This window comes from Onthophagus taurus, chromosome 1 (assembly GCF_036711975.1).
Source record: "Onthophagus taurus isolate NC chromosome 1, IU_Otau_3.0, whole genome shotgun sequence".
NCBI lineage: Eukaryota > Metazoa > Arthropoda > Insecta > Coleoptera > Scarabaeidae > Onthophagus > Onthophagus taurus.
Window position 1 is genome coordinate 12,101,921 of NC_091966.1, and position 23,724 is coordinate 12,125,644.

Here is a 23,724-nt window from a genome sequence, read left to right on the forward strand (position 1 = left end):
TTTATACACACTGTTTGGGTATTTACCCTGGATAAATTTGCATAAAAAATATCTCGTAACTACTATTCCTAAATAAAGTTGCATGATATCATTTTAATTGACATCAGTTTAACCGGTTCATCCACCTTTATTTACATTTCGTCCACTAAATTATGTATTCCTAAAATTGATCGATTCAAGAATTTCTTCTTAATAAATATCTTACAATTAGTAAATATCTAAAATTCATTACTACTGTTTATGAATTAAAAATAATCATTTAAATCTATACTATTTTTTGTCAAAAATTATTTTATATCAAATTATAATCATTGCCTTATTAAACCAAGATCGTTTAATTAATCTCCCCGATTACTCACCACCGTGAATACGTCATCGACAAAAGTGCGCATACTCGCGAAGGACGCGTCGCGAGATTTGAATGGGGTTGGAGAAATACACCACCCCTATTTTCTCTATCGAGTTGCGGAGATAATGCTCTATGGTCTACCAGTCTGTGTCTCTTCGTGTCGTTAAAACGTAATTTTACGAATGAACGTGTTAGAATAAAACTTAAATTATAATATAACAATAGTGGAACTTTAATAAAAAAAGGATAAAATAATAAATAAAACATTGTGTGGGATTTGAGGGAAAGATTGTAGGAAAAAAGGAGTGTTACTTAAGTGAAATTTATTAGAAAGTATGGGTTGTAATACTAGCAAGGAATCTGTTGCGAATGTTGACGAAAAAGACGATATTAGAATAGCGTCCGATGAACAAACAGACTTGAGGGGTGATGCTAATTGTAATCAAGGTAGGGGGTTTTAATTAGTTCTTGTTTTTAATTAAAAGGAAATTTGAAAATCAAAAATTTTTAATTAAGATTTATGTTCTTGTTTCTCATTAATTTAGATTACATTCAAATTTATTGTCAGAATCGAAGTGGTGATATTTTATGTATATGTGATTTATTGGGTAGGAAACTGTACAAGATGCTGAGTCATTGGAGAATTCCAGATAAATAGAAATGTATAATTTACGTAATATGGACGACTGGAATGTTGAGTCATTTGGTTCTTCAAATTTTTTGTTGATTGTTTAATTAAATTTTTTTAAATTAACTTGAAGATTAAAAGTATTCTTAAACGAAAGAGTATTTTTATGATGAAGTTATTTGAGATGTAAATGAAAGGTGTGTTATTGTAGTATAGAAACATTTTCAAATGCTTTGTACTCGAACTTTTCATCTCAAAATTTCCGAATACGGACTGGCTAATTCCATAGTTTCCACACAGCGTTTTCAGAAAACTAGTGCATGGACTATCTGTTTGAATTTGAAATAACTTTGAATTTTCAATGATTATGTTTAATTCAAACAGTACTTACAGCTATTAATATTATTATATTAATAATGAAGTATTAAAAATAGTTATAAATACTGAAAAGGAACAGTCGTTAATAAAATATGTTAGAACCACACCCTCAAAAACATTTTAGTCATTTTTAAACTATTTTATAGATCCCTTTTTATACCTAACCGCACAATTTTAATACCGATCGGGGGAGGGGTACCATTTATCATTATTTATTTATAATTATTTATTATTTATCAACGTAAATTATTACAAGGGATTAAAAAAATTAAATTCATTAAAAATAGATTCAGCATATTTTTCAACAAAGATATACAGGATGTTCTAAGCAAGTGGTACATTAGAATACATTTGGGATCTAGTACTTCTATGTCTTTGAAAATCATATTATGAGGGTACATCTTGTTCTGTCAGGATAAAATATCTTCAAAATGGCTGCCACATCTCGTCTACCGGAAGTAGTTTACAACTTTGTTATTTTAAAAACACTAAGCATTGGAAGATACAACGATAACCGAAGCCAAAAAAAACTCAGCTTTAAAGGTATTAATAGGACAAGTTAGGAAAAATAGTGTTAACGAGTATTGATCTACTGATCATCATGACCAGAAATAGATTCTGGCAAATACTACCATCACTAATTTAGTGATTGTGATAATGATGATAATGATGTAATGGCGCAAGACGACCTTTCGAAGTAGAGTCAATAGCAAAATATTTTATGGATAATTACTAAGTTAATTAATTTAAGTTATTGAGGACGTTTAAGTGTTCATGGCTACAACCTTGGAAAGATTACAAAATACGATTAACACTAGTAAGAATGTTATGCGAATCTAACACACCTAGCATCTTCAGTGCGTGTCGTAGTCTCAGGTCGGCAGACTCAAACAAGAAGCCCTCAAACAGATCAGAGAGAACGAAGATTTACCCAGCCACATCGTAGACCTTGCCAAACACTGCCTCAATAATGTTTATTTTCTATTAGACGGCCAGACCTCTTCATCATCTACTTCGAGAGAAAAGCGTTAAGAAATGCCAGGCAGAAGCCCAAGTTATGGGTTCGCTACGTCCATGATATCTTCGTCATTTGGCCTTTTGGAAAAGAAAAGCTGAATGACTTTCAGGAATCCTTAAACACTATTCATCGAAAAATCCAGTTCACCACAGAAATAGAAGAAACCGGACAGCTTTCATTTCTAGAAGTACACATAAAGAAATCTTCCAACAGGCTCCAATACACCGTCTATAGAAAACCTACGCACACAAACTGATACCTTAACGCCTTTTCCCATCATCACCCTTTACAGATACAATTCATGATTCATTCGACTAACAGACAACCGTTTCCCAAAACGGCTACTGCAGGTATATGGTGAACAAAGCTATCGACCGACACTCCAAGCCTCGGAATCCACCCCTACAAGAAGAGAAGACCCATTGTCGTACTACCCTACATTAGAGGAACGACTGACCGCATAGGAAGACTTCTACATAAACACGACATCTCCACCACCTTCAAGTCAACCGACAGGAGACTACGACAACGCACTAAAAATGCCAGGTGAGATCTTGGCGAAACATCTACTCCTTTCCTAAGGGAACCAATAGAAAGAACGGATGAAATCTCGGATCGACCACAAAACATGCAACAATAGAAACTTGAGAGTTATCTCAAGACTAAAAAAATTAAGTTGGGAAAACGACAACATGATTTCAGAAAAAGTCAAACTTTAAGGCATATCTGGAAAGACAAAAGAGACATGAGAATGATTTTAACTATACGCCAGGCACGAATTGTAGAAACCCAGAAAATAAATCGAAAAACTGACATAACAAAACTTAAAAGTATTTTGGAATCTTGAAACGCGATTGTCCAGCTTTTATGCCATCTCTTAGGTTGTCTGTCAGGAAGTCTCTTCGATTCCTTCACCCATTTCGCCCATCGTCCCTCGTCTGGATCTTGTGAATTTAATAACTAATTCTCTATATACTTCCTCTCATGTTACAACATTCTTAATCTGGTCACATGACGTTACTCCGCTAATCGAAGTTTCTGCACATGTTTTCCCCGCGTGTGTTACTACTGGTCTTACTTATAGATTCGAAAATTACCTTCTATTGACATGTATTTATTTCTGTATTTAAGGTGTCTTAAGTAACTTGATATTCTTGCAGATTCATTTGTTTGCATACGGACTTTTAGATGTAGACTTCGATACTTTCACTCAAAACTCAAAATGGACATCATGTTCAAGTCGTGTACTTCCCATATGTGTTGATCAAATCGGTTATGTAGGTACAAGTATTTATACACCAGTCTGGACCCTTCGATTTTTGTCTTTTTCACTGTAGTTATAACAGTTTGTAGTTCTGGTGCTTAATATTGTCTTTTTTGCTTTAATTTTGATAATACACATATGTTAGCATGGCAAAGTTTGTCAGATAAATTCCTTGCTTATAATCTAATAATACGAAAAAATGTTAAGGACAAATAAGGCTGTTATATTGAGTGTTTATAATCTAATCCAGTTTGTAACAAGTATCTATTACGCAACTCCGCACTCAGAGTCATAAAATGGTAGATCGGTATATATCATAAAATGGGCATATAAACTAGAAACCTAAAACTAAAAGATGCAAAAGCGAAGTAATTGAGAGCGAGGTATCAATGAGTTGTTGCACCTCTACAAAGTCAAACAAGTATATAAACATGATAAAAGAAAAGAAGGAAAGATGCAGAGTGGTTGTTCAAGCAACGCTCATGGAAATACTTGAAACTTCCTGCCTCATTTGCTTATGGCATTGCTTAGGCATTTTACCTCATAATATTGGTTATTTTTTGATTTTCCTTCTAATCACAGTTTCGATTTAAAATCCTGTTACTTGATTTCACTTTATGTTTTATGATATATTATATATATTATATTATTCTCATTTCGGAAAACCGTTGTACTAATTTTCAATATGTTTTTTTTTGTAATTGTTGATTACAATTAAATTGTTGCAATTTTATTATTTAATATAGCATTTTTGTCAAGTTCCTCCAAAAGCTATAATATCATTTTTAAGGAAATTGATGTTCTTTTCAAACTTTCTATCTTTCCACTCGTAAAATGTATTGGGCAACTTTAACGCGTTGCTCTCTCAAAGCAATCGTAAGTCGCCTACTTGTGTTTGACACTCAGTAACGATCAAAAGTAATTGTGGGGTATAAAGGATAATACTAAAAGCTACACTTCTGAAGTCTATCGTTTCAGACAAAAAAGTTATTGTCGATATACCACGCTTAAATTCTTCGGGGAATATTTTGTTAGTCAGACGTTACGTAGACAACAAAATCGAAATCGATTGCCGCATCTTCACAGAAATTAACATCTATAGATATTACAATCTTTCTTCCAACATCAATCTTCCGAATTTTAAAATGTTAGAAAGAAACCATTTTCTACATTTATATCATATTTGCATTTTCATATTGCATTATGTCTTACAGCATTTTAATTATTGACAAAAAAGAGACTCTTTACAACTCTTAAATATCAACAGGACTAATTTCGAACTTAGTCCATCTATAACTACCCATAACAGAAGTAAAACAAGGAAACGATTCACACTAAATAATTGTTAAAATGCTCGGAGCAAACTTCTTTGTTGGTTTTTCTCAACTTACATGTTGTGAGCATCCTTGTTTGACAAATATGACATTCTTTTCCCGTTGCATTCGGGTTTTAGACTGCAATTGCAGCAGCTTAATCATCAACTGTTGTCTTACTTTAGAATTTGTTATGAGCTAAGTTCTGAAGTGTGTGATAAATTTTTCAGAACTTTTGTATGTATTAGAAAAGTTTTAGAACACTAATATAACTTCCAGAACTCATAGAAACGGTTTTTGACTAATCGTACCGTGATAGAAGAGTTGTATCTGATTGATTATCAGCTTATTATTAGTTAAAAATTAGAAATTTTTGAAAGAAATAGAGTTCATGTAAGAAAGATATTTGTAAATGAATAATTGCGGAACTTGAAACAATATCTGCAGAAAATTCGAAGCAATGTAGCTTTTTAAGAATTACAATCACAATCAATACAATTAATTACATCACAATTTTAGTGATTTTGAGATGATATCGAACGATTTCATCATTAATTTATATAATTTAATGAATACAAAATGATTTTTAACTAAATTTAAGTATGAATTTTAAAAAATATAGCACAAAAAATGTAGTAATATATAATTAGATTAATCATAAGTCATATATCATATTTGAATATATTTTTTATTATAAAACTTTCAATATATATAACCTCTTTTATAAAATATTACATTTTCAAATAGGATTAAAAAAGAATGAGCACAAAATTTATGACTTGTCTACATAAAAAAATCAATAAACTTGACACATCCTTTAATCATCGTGCTTTCCTAAATAGCTACCATGAATAAAATTGATTTCCATCTACAATAGCACCAGGCAATAAAAAAAAATCCCAATTTGTTAAAAAAAAACGACTGTTTAATTTACGCAGTAGTATAAAGTTAAAAATAAAGTTTTGTATATAGAATAGATCGTTGTGGAAACAACCCCAATAATTACAAGTAATTTTTTGTACTCATTTCTACTTTTATCGATCCAGAAATTACTACTTTAGCAGAAATAATATTTTAAACTGTTCCTATTGTAATAAACCCCTCATATTTTTCTATAACCTTTTTATTTATTTTTTTAATAAACACAAACAATGTAGCACGTTCATATTCATATCAAGAATAAACATGTCAAGGATACTCTCAAACGACAAACCATAAAATTTAGAACTGAACATCAAAGAGCCGGATTGTATTCAGCATAGATTCAACAGCATGATATTGACTTTAATAAGGCAATAAACCTCTTTGTTGTAATGGTTTCAGAATCAAGTGTAAATTAGATTTCGTTTTAAAGTGATCATTAACGAACAAAGCTGAAAAATGGGGTGATTATGAGCTTTTGTCCTTCGATTATTCACAATTAAGTAGGATTACGTGTCTGGATTGGTTTACTACTATTTATAAACGAAAACGGGGTAACTGCCGCACCATTGTGTGCTTGGTACTGTAGAAAATCAGCGTTACTCAAACAGTTATCATTATATGTGTACCACAATGAATACCAAATTACTACATAACAATAAAAACATTATTTTCAAAAGAGGCAAGTTTAACATGCTAACATCATCATGTTTATTTCTATCTGTGTGTATAAAACAACCCTCAATCCCAAAGAATTTAGTTTAGAATAAAGAATGTCACTACAATCTTGCAGGTTTAGTAGCAATAGTGAGATAAATAAGTGTTAATCAACAATTAAAGAAGAATGTAATTGTTGAAAACATTTTGGTTGAAAGAACTGCATGGAATTTTGTTGAACTGGTGCCAGACGAAGGATGAAAGGTCCAGACGAAGTGGCGAGACGACGCGACCTCGGGTAACCCCGCTACGTCCCTCTTCTATGTACCCCTAACTACAAGAATCCCCAGGTCACACAATCAAGCCCCCGCAAAATGTAATTGCATTTCTCCTTCTAAGTATGTAGTCTGCATTGTAAAATTGTCCTTTAAATTCCCTACGTGGTTCCAATAAATAATTTTTTTAACATAAAACATAACTTGAACTCTAACATATATAACTTAAAACTTTACTTATTAACGGAAGCACAGTAAAGAATAGATCGACATAGTTGTAAGTTTTGTGCTATAGTAGGAAATGCGGAAATTTAAAGGTCACTGCTTGCCCTATAACAAGGTTATGCTATCTATTAAATGTCGCCACGAGAAAAATATGTACGTTTAGAAACTAACGATTATTTTTTATTTTTATTTTAGTGGAAAATACTAAGCTGTTAATTTTTTGAATAGGTTTAAATGACGCTTTATTGCAAAATGCGCGTGAAGTTCGTTTTCATGTTATCATGAGATAAATTGGTCTGAAAGTGAAATGCCGGGTGAGCTGGGAATTTTGAGGAAATCAATAAGTATGTCTAGGGCGCCAGGATGCTTCGATTCGAATGAAAACAACCAAATAAAACGCGTCAAAAATATTGTATGATAATGAAGAATAACGAATTTTTACGATAAAATTTTTTGACAACAAATTTTTTAATTTCCAATTAATTATTAATAGAAATATAATATATTTTAGTTAATTTTTATAGAATTTTCAACGATTTAATACAAGTTTTCTTATAGCATTTCAATTTTGTCATAAGAGAAAGAATTTAAAAGAAACATAAATTTATTAATATATTTAAGAAGTTTTAAGATGTTAAATGTTTGATATTCAACACGATGCTTCAACAATATGGCTCTCTTCATTGAAAAGTGGATATTTTTATAAACAATTGGTAATTATATAGTAAAAATTTCCTAATAAATCGTTTATTCACAAAGTTTAAACTTCATCTAAATTAAAAATTACCACAAATTTCGTTCATTTCAAAAATTTGTATTTCTAAAAGCGATTTTTCAAACCGGATCGATATAACATAAAGTCGAAAAAGACTATAAATCGGATTCTTTTTGCCCATTAATAAATTTTATGAATTTGAATATTATCTTATAAAATTTGGGCGTTTGGAAGGATGAAGGAGTGGTGATAATAAAATTAGTAAGGGCGTATAAGGTAAAGCTTACGACAGCTTTTTGACAAGAAGTTTGTAGGCGGATTTAATAGGAGCGATTTTTGTAAGGTCGTAGAGGGGTTCAAACACTTTGAGGGCTTGGGGATTGTGGATGGGTAACTGTGAGACATTACTGCTATCTTTTCAGCAGCTCAAACATGATTACAGAGGCATATTTAATAAAAGGCCTGCGTTGAAGTAGTGTGGCCAGTAAGTGAAGAAGTTAAAATTTCGCAAATAGCATATTCGTAGTGTTGAAAAATTGAACGAGAGTAAATGGTTTTAGACATTTATCCACGGATTTCGAAATTAAAGACTTTGGCCATTTTTTTATTCACTACTACAATTATATAGAAAACTTAATAAAACGCATTTTATAGGAAATCTACCTAACAGAGTATGTTGAATGTAACACAACAATAGAGGGCTCTGAAATTATATTGATTTAGTAAATTTTTCCAGTTTACTACACTTAATTAAATTGCTATATATTTAAATCTCCTTTTATTATCTTCTATAAACAAATAAAATAAATATTTTCAGAAAAGTTTAACCGAATACTGTAAATTTATCTGGCCATCTGGAGGTGTACAAGCGAACTTTCAAGTACGTTCTAGCTGAAACCTTGCAGAGGGCGCTAGAGTCACTATATATCGATTTCGAATAAGTTTTATATCGTAGTTATAAAACTTTGAAAAGAGGTTAACGACGTATTTTTCTATGTTTTCGTTTACTTTTTTTATCCGGAAGATAAAAATGATATACAGTCAGTTCAGAAACTCTACTTTATCAAACGTTTTTAAATTAGTTACTTTAAAAACTCTTTTTATATTTTCATCTTCTGTGTGAATGCTGTCATGGTGGTAATTTCAATTTTGTATTTTCAAATTTGTTTGCTTTTCTTTTATCAAAAGTTTAGTTTATGAAACAAAGAGAGAAAAATATTTGAAGGGCGTTCATAATCTTGTTAACTTGAGAGGACCCATAAAAGTAATTGCACTTTCGTTGTGACAGCATTTTACGTTAAATTTTACCGGGAAGAGGAAAACTAGGAGTAATAGTCTGATATAAGGATGGTCGAGTTAACAAGATTAAAAGCAATTATTATTGTAAATAAAAAAACTTATTTATTATTATAAATGTAAGAAAAATATTAGTTAAATAGTTATTAGTTATTTTATTAGTTACTAAATAAATACTTTCTTTTTATTTTTTCTTCTCTATTTAAAATATTACTACACATCAACCTAATTCCTTTTATGTTTTCACTAAATTTCAATACCAAGAAGATAAATATAAAAAATATAGGTAATACGTATTTAAAATATTCAGCTGACAAAGTTTATGATGTTAAGACGTGCTCCAATTTTAAATAAGATCGGAATATGAGATTTATGATATGCTATGACTTCAATATCGTGAGAATGAAATAGTGTGGCTTCTGACGTGTTAAATTTAAAATTGTTATTGGTTTTTAAAGGTGAAGGTTGAAATACCATGTTTTTTTAGAAATTCTATTTATTTTTATTTTAAACTTATGACAATAAAAATAAAATTGTATTATTAGTTGCCTTCATGCGAAGAAATTTATATGGAAAAATAGAAACATCGGTAAACTAAGCCTAAGGTGTAGGATAAAAGAAGTCAGCAGTCATCTCTAATGATTACTTAACTCGATAATAATTTGAAATTTCCCTAATATTTATTAATCGTGTACCGGATTTTATTAATCCGGTATTGGAACTATAATAAGTTTTAAAACAGTGGTTATTTTTTACTTTTAATGGAAAAAGCATTTCAACATGCATCTTTAACAGCAGCAACTGAACCATTGCTGTCATCTTCGTTTGGTAACGGTTCTTTTGGTATGGTTGATAACGGTTGTCACAAACGTATACCTGTTTTCGAGCAAAAGATTTCCCATATCACACTACAAGATCACACCCATGTTTCATAGTCGTAAGTCGAAAATAAGTCAAGATTTTGTATATGGTTTACTTGTTCTATTGTTTGACCATATAGTTATAGGTTCATTTTTTCGTATTTTTTTTATATTAGCATTCCTTTTATTGAGTTCTTTTTATGACCCGCTACTATAGGTAGTCATCGGCGATAGCGCATTCAGAAACATTAACCGCTGTCAGATATCTATAGCCAAAAAGTCGTAGTTTTCTATAGTTATGGGCTAAAGCACTCCCCTTCTTTCACTTCTTCATTGCACTGAGAGAAATAGATTGTACGAATCGTATTATATTTATTATATTTATATACTTCAGTACAATCTCGTCTCGCTGTCTCTAACGTATTAAATGTTATATTACCTATTACCTTTATTTTCCTATTACATTTCCATATTCTGGACTTCTCTCTCCAACTTTAACATTGATATCTCCAGGATAATCTTCAGCTGCATCTTTAACTACTTCATTTAGTTTCTGTAAAAATTGACCTTTATTATCAGCTATATCATCTTCCTCCGGTTCCTTCTAAAAATGGTAGGTTGACCTTATCCGCATATAATAGTAATGTCAGCTATTACCAGTTGTCTTTGTTTCTAATACCGTTGGCTTTGAAGTTAGGGATTGCTGGGAGTACTTAATTAAGGAAGTAAGATATGAGTATGATTTTGTTATTAAATGGCTGATGATTTTTTTAAAAAGTTCATGATGTATGTTGCAATAGAGGGAGTTTTGAAGGAGGATTTGTTTTGTATTTACATGTTGTTGTTGTTTTGGGAGTTATTACACGTGGTTTGTGTGAACGATAAGTACTGGTTAATTAAATGGGATTTCTCTTTAATTGTTATTCTGTTATATATCCGTATGGACTTTACCTCTTGTGTACTTAGCCGGGTGTGCTTCTCCATATTTTGCCAACTGAGGAGGGTTGTATTTCTTCTTTTTGCATTAGGTGTCATTTAACGCATTTAGGCTTCAGTGAGCAATAATTTTTGTGTGTCTATAGCGTTAACAGTTGAAATATTACGGAATGTTTTGTGATTTCGATGATGTTTCTTCAATGTTAAGGTTTTAATTCAACTGCACATAGTGTCATCGGATTTTTAGATTTGTTTCATAAACGAGTTACTAGTTACGGATTACTATCTACTTACTATCTAGTTACGAGTTCCTCTTTGATTTGGTTTTCTGTGATTGATTACGAAGAACTCATTAATAACCCCTTTTTGATGGATAACAAAAAGTGTCAAATTCGAATTCGTTTTCTGTATAATATTTAATTTAAATTGTAAAGTCGTGTAGACGTTAAGTTGATTTTTAATGAATTATGTTTAATGTTAGTATTTGGATTACATGAACAGCGTTTGGGTATATTTTCGGTTAGCTTTGATAAATGAACTGCTTTTCATTTATCACTCATACTTAGTTAAAGTCCACCTAGGAGCAGCTCCAACAAATAATAATCGGATAATTTGTACGATGATATCTTCAGTTGCCTCTCATATTTTTTGTTATTTGGCTATTTTTGAATTAGCTCATTTAAATATTCGCTTTTGTGTTTATTGGAAGTACACAAGTTAATTTTTCAGTTTATTAACTACTCATACATGAATTATTTTGAATATTGCAACTTGCTGTTGATATCTTGTAATTGTCCAACAATTGGACATTTCTTCTGGGCAATAAAGAGTTTATTATTATTGTTATTATATCACCATGTTTTATCTTCAGGGATTGTTATGGAGTTGCTAGTTTTGGAATTTTACCACAAATTTCTCGGAAACCGATCGATTTATATAAATTAAATAAAATACCTCTTTCATGTAAAATTGAATCCTTTTTCAGATTTTATTGATTTTAGTGACTAATTTCATTAATATTAGAATAATAATAAAAAATGTATTAAGATCGAATAATCTAAATAATCTGTTGAAAAGCCTAAAATTACCGAACTTAGGCATATTGAGTTACATCGACAAATTTTGGTGTCTTGTATCCCCAGTCCTGTCATTTCCAACTCTTCCTAACTCACTTTGTGTAGATAACACCCTTTGAATTAAGAAGATACTTTCATGTTAATCTGTTATGTTTTCCGTTTATTTTTGATACTTTTAATATTATTATCCTTCTTACCTAATACATTCAAGATGAGAATGGACGACATTCTTAATCATATTTTCAAAAATATTTTAGATGGAAAGATTTAGATTAAGAACCTTATTATAAAAATGATTGATGATCGGTTTATAAAACCCTTTTATTCATATTATTCTTTAGATACATTAAAAATGTGTTTAAGAAAAACGATATTCTAAAATCTATATAACAAAAAAATGCGATATTGTAGACAAGTCGGGTTAAATCGATTATTTTCGTCTAAGTAGCACTCTACATAATAGGATTTTCAATACGAAATTTGTTTAAAAGGGATTTCACCACTTTTATTTTCTGAGATTTCAAGTGTAACCTCAATAAATTAAGCTTAAAGCGTATAACAGCTGGTAATTCTTTTCCAGTTCAGTAAAAGTGTTCTTTTAATGTTTCTTTGATTTATGAAAGAAGGATTTTAAATCTTCATAAAGCGTAAAAAGCTCTCTTTTTGTACTCAAAATAATTTGTTGAAGAACAAAAAAACTAAAAGGTTCAAAGTAGAACTGAAGAGGAATATTCAGTTCTCTAGGTTTTCAGGTTATACCTAAGAGAATTGAACTGAAAAGCTCACGCCTGTTACACTTGTCTCCTTTTAGCGATTCAAACAGAGCGCGCGCGTACTCGCCTCCCTTTTGAGTACGCAACAATCACGCCCTTACGTCACTCGGTCGGCCTATGGATTTCGAACGCGGGAGCTTTTGCCCGTACGTCCGTTCTCAACATTCCGGGAGCTTTTCAGGTATATAATGTCGGCGGGATTCTGAACCTTCCCACATTGAGCTCGTGCCAGTGACGTTATCAGTTTCGTTTTTTCATTTGATCTCGGTAAGTTTCCTCATTGTTCTAAACTACTCCACTTTTTTTAAAAAGAAATTACAAAAGAAATAAAAATTCTGCTGGAGCGTTTAACGGATTATTTTTGAAGCGTAACGTTGTAAAATTGTTTTGAATTAAGTTTAAAGAAAAAGTTTTAATTCTTAAATTTTCTTTTATTCTCAAAAAAAGTAATAAATAATAATTCCTTTATTAGCTTTTTTAATGTTGTTAACCACATTTTGATTCCCATCAACGATAATGACAACCTAATGATAAGCTTCACATGCTGTAATAATTTAGATGTATCGATATATACCAATGACATACATCAATGTCATTTAATTGCTTAGTTTATGAGAAATTATGAGAATATTTAAAGAGCCACAGCTTTTAATGAAAAATAATTCACATCGTAAAAAATGCATCAGTGAAGAAAATGTTGTTTATGTAAAACTAAAGTAAACAGCAATGTTGGTAGAAGGTAAAAAGCTTTTTTATTCATGGTAAAAAAATCAACGTTGATTTTAGTTTTACGTGCAACTTGCAGGTTCTAGCGCTATAATCATTTCATGTTAGCTGGGCGTTAATCAGATACAAATCAATTAATATTTAACGACTTAAACTCGAGGTTAGATGGTGAAAATGGCGTTAAGTATTGATTTTGAATCAACATTCAAAGTACTGTACATGGAAAATTAACATTAACATGTTAATTTCAATTATTTTTCTTTTAATTTAGAATTTGAATTTAAAATTTTATAAAAACATTCCAACTACAACTTTATCTCAAGTTCAAATCAATTCAGATCATGTTTCAATGTTCGCGAAGACAGTTCTAAACTAAAAGTGTTAACACTGTAACTAAATCCGTTGGATAATTGACCAGCATAGTTGGATCTTAGTTTCTACTAAATTAATTATACCAAGTTTGAGTGTTCTTGATAGCATCTCTCGTCACTGATTAACATAATAATTACGAAAAGGAAATCTTATTAACTCGCATTTTCGCTCTTATTTTCTAAAAAAAGAAAATTGTGTTGATTTCTGTAAAAATCAATTTGTACGCGTGGCAAAAAAGAAAATGTCTTCAATGACACCGGCTGGCACCCGACTGATAACAACCCCCCCAATGTAAAAATAAGGTTGAAGGCAGCTGATACAAGCAATTTAAATGCGGAGACGTTTCAATTTTCTCAAACGAGAAAATCTTTAATAAATGAAAGAAAGAAATGTGGATCTAGAATTGATGAAACAAAATTTAGAGATAAATAAAAAATGAAAAGTAATTTAATTTGATAAGAAATTATAATTAATATGAAATGAAGTAAATCTTTTTCAATTGAAAAGTTTGTTTATATTTTATACTTAGAATATAAATAAATTTAACTAAATGAAATAAAATAAAATGTTGAAATTTCGAAGTTAATTAATCGGTACGATGCCCCAGATAACAATGAAAAACACTTCACATTGTTTTATCCTGCAAATCTCTAATAGTCTACCAATTTGTAAACATGATCATTGGCAAAATTCCCGGAGAGTTTTATTTTGGTGTTTTAATGGAAATGTGAAAAAACTCTATCGATTCCTGCACAACATTTTACACGAGGTTAAAGATATTCACTAAAATCCGTTTTCCGCTACCTTTGACCTCTTTTAACATATATTTAAAAATATTTAACTAATTGTGAAGAATGTGTGTTTTATAGGATTTTGTGCTTTATGAAAAAATCACGTTAAGTTCAATGTTATATTCTTGTAGATTCTTTTTCAGAAGCTATCAGTACCAATCTTGTATTGTACGCTGAAGTAGTGCTTCTCAACCTATGGATTGCAAAGATATAAAATAGGTTACGAATTTTCAAGTAAAATTCTACACAATAAAATTTATAACGATATATTGTATTCCTACATGTGAGTTGGGTTTCAAAGTTTGAGTAGTTAGTTGATAAATTTAATTTATGTGAAGATACATTGCATAAATCTATAAAGTTATTTGGAAATTAATTAACTAACTAAACTAATTAAAATATTTAAATTAAACTCACTTAAAATATAGCCTACGTTAAAATTGTAAAGAATAATGTAAAGTAATCAAAATTAAAGCCCTTTACTGAAGTATATGTAGTACGAAAACGAAATTAAGTATTTTCATGCGAGTAACACAAGAAAAAATTAAGATATAAAGTTATCAATAAAAAAAAAATCCCGAAGTAAACCAAGCGTGTTTTCTGGATGGAATTTAGTTCCTTGTTACGTGTTGAAGAAAGAAAACGTACAAAATTGGAAGCAAAGGCATGATAGCTCAAGCTGCCAAGTTTTTGAGTTGTCGTAGAACCAACTAAAACTATGAGCAATATAGGACTTGCCATGGATGAGAAGAAGTAGCACGAGGAGTAAATAAACTAGGTTGAGACTTTTGTTCAATACACCGTCATGTCCACTAGTTGGAAGATTATGATTGTCAGAAAAGAAACTCTTACGATGAGCCAAAAGACAGTTTGGAAGTTTGGTATATCTGACTCGTTTATAAATCAACTCATCAATTCCTAGAATTAGCCAACATATTTGCTCGCAAATCAAGACACCAAGACTCAGATAGAGGAAGAACAGAAGGATCATAATAGTAGTTCCAAGATCTGACAGAGACAGAAATGAAGAAATGAAAATACGCTGTAATATCCTTTTAGACTCGTTGTTTTCAGTTCATTATTCCTGCATAATTTTTCTGCTGAGATTTTTGTTTCTTCATAAGTTCAATTTTCATTTAATTATCCCCCAGTTAATTATATATTTTTGAAAATGTGTAAACAAGGTACACTTTCAAACTGATTGCAAATGAAAATTTGAAACGGCCTAGTGCTAGTGAACAAATACCAAAACGGTCAAGGATAGAAAAAACTACGTATATGTACTTATCAAGAGAAAAAGGGAACACTATGAATGATGGTTTGAAAATGCTTTATTAATATCTATTATCACATACAAGAAAGTCAAATTTAGGTTTAATTGAATGCAGTTGCGTACAGAGTACCAAAAGCAACTATTAAGGACGTGGTGACGACAAAAACTCCGTTCACATTGAAATAAAGACAGCGGGTGTACCAACAATACAAGTACGAAAGCTTTCACGGCCGGTATTCACTGTACTAAAACTAACGCTAGCAAAGTCAGACTTCGAACTTGTTTGTAAACACTTTGTAAAGATTCTAATCTAAGTTCAATAGATCAACAATATTTCCTCCAGATATGTCAAAAATTATTTCTGAACACCACAAAGAATGTTCTTTCAGGTAAGTAACCATTGAAGTCGAAAAACTCGATTTTAATGTTGCAGTAAAATATAATGAAGATGGTGAAGATATGGTACGCTTCAGTAAAGATAAAAAATTCTGGCAAATAATAGCTCTATGGTTTTTTGAAAAAAAATCATCTTTCTCTCGGGAAACCTGAAGATACCTTAATCGCAAGTGCAGAAGGCACTCTTTGCAGAAGGAAAACTGTTTTCGTCATCTTTTCCTCTTATAATAGGGCTCGGCTCTGTCTTTCTTCAACATGTTACTGTCTCAGCTGTGTTGCTGAATTCCAAATTTCGTATTATCTCTTCGGGGGTCGCCCAGAAGGTCTAGTCCCATGTGGTTATCCCGCTCTGGTGATTTTTTGGAAGCCTCTATTGGCATTCTTCCGATATTCTGCCACTTAAATACCTTAAAAAGTTGAAATTAACGAGTTTCATTTGATTTAGAATTCACAAATTTTTCTTTACCAGCATTGTGTAGTACTAAGAGTGAAAATTTCTTTACAAGAATACAAAAATCATAAATTATCTTCAGGCTAACCATAATAATGTTAGGTGTTCAGGTATTATAGATATTATTTTTGTGGTTTGCACATTCGTACCAAAGCAAAAAACAGTTAAAAGATTAATTCAATTTCTGCGAAACTATCTGAGTTACAAGCAAAATTATATAATCGATAAATTCAATTTTTGCAAATAACGCTTCTACCGAAAGATCTTGTAATTATTAAATATATATGAAAAAGTTGGTCTATTAAGAAACATTTTGTCTAATGTAACCAATTCTTGTGCCTCTTATCGTTTCCAAGTTACCCATAATTAGTCGATTGTTAACCGATTGCTACATAACATTTGACATAACAACCTATGCTTGCTAAAGAGGATTTATAATAGCAATAAAGGTGTAGCGAAACTACAAAGGCTGGGACCAGAATTTCATATTGATAAAGAAGTTAGTTTAGGAGTCTATTTAAATTAGACACAAATGGAAGACCAAGACTATTCCGAAATAATAAAGCTATTAGGATAAATGGAAAATACTTAAGTAGTTTAGAATACACACCCAATTTTAATTTAACAAATTACACCAAGCCAGTCAGAAAACCGGATAAATTAAAAACATTAACTTGCAAAAAACCAACATTAAAAAAGAACGCAAATACTTATTGATAATCACAAGATACTATGTCAAAGATTATACCTAAGATTATATCTAGTGTATGAAAGAAGCATTGGTCATGTGGATACTTTATAAATTCTCTACCTTACGCTTAGCTAAGACCGCTTGTTACAGAGAGAAGCGTAGTAATGTATTGACCTGTTTGTGGGTTGATATGATATTAATTGTAGAGTTTCGCCCGCAAATTATTTCGCCTTAATGAGGCTAAATCATAAATTATCTATTTTGATCTATTAATTATAAATAATAAATTATCTATTTATATAGTTTTGAAGGAGAAACATCATTAACAAGGAAAATTGAGACAAAATCAGATCGAGTCCAATAAAGCTGAAGAATAGGTTGGACACGTTATGAGGAAAATATAAAATTAGAAACAGTGCGAGACAAAATTTGCCTAATTAAGTTAATTATTAAGTTAATTTCTGTGAATGTGAAAGGTTAGAAATCACTGCGAATAGAAAAAGCTTATTTTCCAAAGTTAAATTTCCAGGAGACTTCTTTTTTTAAATAAAATAAACTTTTCATTTTTTCGTTTTCATGTTTTGTAGAAACATTAAAAAAATAATATGTATAATGAAAATTATGAGGACTAAATAGCTATATATCAAAGATATTAATAAAATGGTTATTAAATGTAATTCATAACCATTTATGCTTAAGAATTTTCGACTCGCCATCCATCACTGTCTAGTAGCATGATATATTTTAAATGGAAAATTTGCTGCAACAAAAATTACCTAAATCAAATTTTCGCTGAACAGAATATTAAGTTGTCTTTTTTCAGTGATCTTGAGCATACAGTAAGTTAAATTTTGCGTCTGATGGACAATTTTTATCTTCTTAGGCCCATATTACCACCTCTTCATAAATTTTATCTATAGATAAATCCAGCTCTTACTCAATGAGAACCGCTGTAACCATGGTAACTATCCCATAGATAGTTTATCAGGAATTTGGTAAAATCAATCCGACAACAAATGTGAAAAATAACGACTTATTGTAGAAGTTACTTTCTTATAAATATTAGCCAAATTATACAACCCAACAAATTGTTGTAAATAGTGTAAAAAGGTATTGATTTTGTGTACTTATGCTGTTAATATCATGAATTTGCGTACGAAATGTAATTTTATTATGCATGTAAGAGGTGCTAAGTAGAAATAAATTCTTGTGTAGGTACTACTTGAAATCTCGACATATTTAACCATCCAGCCGATCATAAAGTGTAAGCTTCTCGCTCATACAAGGGTAGCAGACTACACCTTCAAAGTAGAAAACGGAAAGAACCAACGTATCACACAGATGAATCTTTAAATTGTAGATCTGGATATGCCAAAAGGCACAAAGGAGCTATAAAGTGAAATACGAACATCTTAAAAGATTGCAAGTATGTTGTTTAAATCTTAGGGATAAATGTTACAACAACCAACCATTTGTGGTAAACAATTATTAAAAGTAGTCAACAGATAAGATTATAACATATTTATAAAATCTAATTATAATGAATGATAGAATATAAAAATTTATGATGCAACAAAACAAAGTCTTCGGAGAAATCTAAGAACTGCCATAGATTTGTTATGATAATTTAATTACATCATCGGTCGTGTCCTACTTATGTGGAATAATATGAAAGATTATATCTTAATTCTGAACCGTAATAAACTAATTCAATAACCAAGAATACTAAAATCCCTATAAATTCGTTCGAACTTATTCAATTACTGTGTATACCTCAGTGGTTTGAATTTAATTTAATTAATAATTATACTTGGAGTTGAATCTACGTTTTACGTTTTAATTCTGTATTTTAATTTTCCTTCAATTCCCCTTTGATCTGTGTTAAACAATTACAAAATGTTTTCTTTGATTCGGTCATCGGAGCAAAGTTTGAGTTTATTTCAGGTTTCAGTTAAGTTTCAGTATACTTATGAAACCTAAAGCACAAACAGTATCAAAACAGTTGTTATTGGAAAAACAATTTTAATTATCTTTTCATGTTGAATGCAATTTATTATTTTCAAACACATTGTCAATCTTTATTTCGAATTTCAACTTGGCAAAATTACAGCTTGTGGCCGAGGCTCAATGATTAACATTATATGAACCTCAAACTGATCATCAGAACAATACAATTTTTCTGATTTCTGATACGGCATCAATTATGAGTAAAAATAAGAGTGGAAATATTGCGATATTTATTTGCGTTTTGTCAAAAGATTGTTCTTATTAATCAGCTGGAATTTGATAATTAATTTTGGCTGTGATTTCACATGCTGTTAATTACCGTACTTACCCTATTGAGTCACCATTGGCAACTGATAAATTTACAAATCAAAATGCACCGTGGCGAACGCTTGTTTTGAAAGAATTAAATTGAGTAAGGTCGCAGCTCGATAAAAGATTAAGTGTTCGGAATTGTCAACTGTAAGAAAGACAAGGAGTTTACTCCAAAAATAGATTATCTAATATTTTACGTTAAAAGGGTTTGGATAGAATTGTGTTCTCAAGGGTTACTTTTTAGTAAAAAACCGTCGGATCTCCTACCTGCGCTGTGAGGTGCTGATAGGATTAAGGATGCTTTAATGAATTTTGTCGTTGATGCGGAGTACGCCGATAATGACTTGATTCTTTTTTATACTAAGAATACAGTAGCTGATTTTAACGATAAATTTGGTTTCAGTGAAATTACAGACGATGAGTTTTTAGACATAGTTGCGATGAATATACGAAAATAAGAAATGAAAAACTTATTATATAATATATTTTTAAAGTTATTGTGAGATATTGTACGAATCAAAATATCTCCCAACAGGTTGTGGCTATTTCGGTGTTAAGCGAAGTGTCTCAGGGGAGCATAACTTGCGAGCAGATTACAGGAGCATTTCTAAATGCCTTCTACGAAAACAGTGCTAAACTATTCACCTCTATAAAAACCAATATGCATCAAAGTAGAATGATATGCAAATTTCAAACAGTGAAATAGGAAAATTAGTTTTACCAGCGATTTTAACATTAAGTTACGCAGTGGGATGCAAATACAACAGAGTCTAGACGGCATCATGTTGCTACGGAAAATACTTAACTTAATTGAGAGTGGGATATGCTGTAGCAACTTCCGATCTTATACATTCATTCCAGTGTAAGGAATCGCCAAGTATGAAAAGAATTGATATGCAAAATAATGTTATAAAACTAAACGAAGGAGACTTTTTTTATTGCGTTTGTGAGCTTCAATGCAAAAAAAGTAACCTACACACTTAAAAACATCAAAACATTTATGGATAGCCGAAACCAATGAATTTCGCAAAAAAACGTAGTCCGAGAGTCCAAAGTACCGAGAAATTGTCGATAACTAGTATGTATAAAAGTAAGACAAAAAAGGTGGAGGAGATGAGAGATCATGGTAACTGCAACTTTAAGGGCTGGTATACAAGCTCGCTATCAAGAAGATTTTTCAGTCAATCAATACCTAAGGAGTTTAATGCCAATACTATTTAGAGAACCTAGCAAAGGCGTACATGATTTTGCGGAAGTAGCTATCCAGAGTATTTTGAGTTGATATTCTTTTCTTCTCTTTGTCGATTTGTTCATAACAATTATAAGCATTCGATAGATTTGCATTATCTTTTGAACTTCCTTCAAAGTTAGTGTCATGCTTTTCAGAAAGGGCCATTGCTTTGTCAAGGTGCTCAAAAATATTTTCGTTGTCAATCCTACAAATGGTTCAATATTATGAACTTCTTTTTGTATTCCCAGGTTCAACACATTGACTTTTTCTGATTCTGCATTCAGATCTAGCTCTTCTACCATTTCTACAATGTTGTTCGGTATTATGGTTTAAATTAAATGAATCCATGTTGCAAGTTCGGAAAGTATATAAGAAAGAAAATAAAAAACTTCGTACTTACTAAAATTTTTTTAAATTATACGGGACTAGTTTCGAGCCAATAAGCTCATCCTCAGCCGAATTGTCAAAATCACTACTTACTATTTATAATTAAAATTAAAAGACACAACAAAATGCACGAACAACAAAAGTTAAAATCTTTATAAAGTGTCTTTATAACACTTTCTTTTCTTTTTCTTTCTTATATATTATGGTTTAAGGTCATAGATGTTTTCATTGTCATTAAAATCACCTTTTTCCAAGCTCTCTGTATTGTTATTTTTCAAAAATCTCGCACTATTTGCATACAATTTTAAATGTGCAAATTCTTCCAAAAAATTCTAAGATTCAGTAAGAAGTACGATTAAACGTAAGATTAAGGTCACCGCCTCTGTCTCTTTCATTATCTATCGTATTGGTGGCCAAACTGTGGTTCACGAGCCGCTACTACTATTTCTATAAGAAATATAAAAATAACAGTTAGCCTAAATCTGCCTTACGATTTTGAAGATAGATTCGCAGATTTAGTTGCTAAAACCATCCACTGAATTTGAAATTGATTTTCATAACAGCAGTTTTCCATTATGAAAATATTTATTGCCAGAAACAGCTTCAGGAGAATTGGAATTAATGAAAATGCAAGAAGATTAAGGTCTCCAAATGGTATACAAATCAAATTAATTAATTGAAGATTCGTTCACAATTGACTAATCAACATTTAGTCTTCTAAATGTTAGAGGAATTTTGAACATCTTACTAATTCTTATTAGTAAGATGTACAAATTCCAACTATCAGTTTGATTATCATACATTAATTTCGACGTTATAATTTCATAATCACTCAACTAGTAGCCAACTCAATAAATTCTACTGCTCTTATTGCAAAAGTCTGGTCACCCTTGATCTATAGCCACTATGCATTGACTAAAAATTTGTTTAAAATTATTTAATTTAAGGTTGGCTATTATACATTGACTCGTTGAAGCATATAGGTGGTAATTTGTGGCAAAAATTACATGAAATGTCAGGGTTCAGTTTATTTAATGATTGAGGGTTACCAGGGGCGATATAATAGTAAACTCTTAACCGGGATCTTCTTGTTTTTGAAATACGCTTTAATCTCACGTATAAAACAGATTTGAAGCCATATATTTTCGTAAGCTTTCACGGCCGGTCCAGTAAAATCTTCTAGTTTCGGCTCAGTTACACAACATCCTCTCTATTGTTGTTCTTATGCCGATAAATTTCTATAGTCATCCTATGGCAGTAGTAGCTGCTTCTGGACGTTCTTTTTTTCTTATCGAAATCTATTTTATAGTATCGTTCTTTGCGTTTTTTCCTAATCTGACGTTCCTTCATTGCTTTTTATTCAAAGTTCCGTCGAGTTTGCCCTACAGCTTGCAAGAGTCTTGCTAGAGTGTCTGAATGAGTGGAGAGTGGAGGGAGAGGAGATGTCAGGAGCAAGAGATAACGAAGGTATAGGAGATTTGAATGGGATTATGGATTATCAAAGCGTTCCGTAGTTTGCTAACTATCCCATGTCTCACTCGATGTAGCTTCTTGTTTTTCCCGTTGGATGTTGTTCAACCTATAACAGTTCATCTGGAGTACGTCCTTTAGCAGTCGTACTTCATTCTTCAAATTTTCTCCGTCTCATATATTGGCTCTTTGGAAAAGAGTGGAAATTATGGATATCATCTGGTATGGGTGATGGTGTTATGAAACTTATAGGTTACCTATTCATGTGCGATTTCTTCCGGTAGACTCCGTATTTGAGTTGTATCTCGTTGATCTTGGTTAGTAATATATAGAGGAATACAAAGACTGAATTTTACAGTCATTTCCTCAAATAGTCCACATGGAAGTTGGCGATGACCGGTGATTCGACAAACAAAGATTTGTCACTTTGAACTTGTAGTTTTAATTTTATTTCTAGTTTCTAAACCACCATTGAAAAATAACTATAGTTATTAATGCTTCTTGTTAGATATACAGTATGTCCCCGGATCGAGTTACAAAGAGAGGTGCTTTAATCCGAAAATACAATAAATGTATGAAAATTTCGGTTATTTAATATTTCATTACCAATCTCAAGACAGAAATCCAAATGTTTGGCAACATCGCCGGCATCCAAAGTCTGTCTAAATCGTGGTCTAAATGGTTTAATTTTATTTTCTTTGTAAATTCTGGAGAGGTGCGATTTACTAATTTCAGTTTGTAACGCTCTTTTTTGAAGTGATAATTTTGGAGATTCTTGAACGGAATTTAATGCTATTAGAGAAGCAGCGTCGTCCTCATTTAGTCTCTTTGTCTGCTTCTTTATGGTTAATACAGAACACGATTCAAAAATTTTTTCATAAGTTTGCGAGCCCCACATGAGATATTCTTGTGTCTGGATATTTTTGTATAATT

General features: G+C 31.2%; 1 protein-coding gene and 1 long non-coding RNA gene across 3 annotated transcripts in view; both read left to right on the forward strand.

The window, feature by feature from the left end:
- Positions 1–461: 461 nt before the first annotated feature.
- Positions 462–23,724, forward strand: part of LOC111420523 (IQ calmodulin-binding domain containing protein igloo) — a 45,813-nt gene continuing 22,550 nt past the window's right edge. For both annotated transcript variants that reach the window (XM_023053537.2, XM_023053538.2), the window contains exon 1: positions 462–796. In XM_023053537.2, the coding sequence (XP_022909305.1) occupies positions 685–796 (112 nt within the window). In that variant the 5' untranslated portion in view covers positions 462–684. The remainder of the gene's footprint in view (positions 797–23,724) is intronic.
- Positions 13,278–14,221, forward strand: LOC139429706 (uncharacterized). Its single transcript, XR_011640258.1, has 3 exons — positions 13,278–13,423; positions 13,471–13,620; positions 13,682–14,221. It is a non-coding gene; the product is annotated as an uncharacterized lncRNA (long non-coding RNA).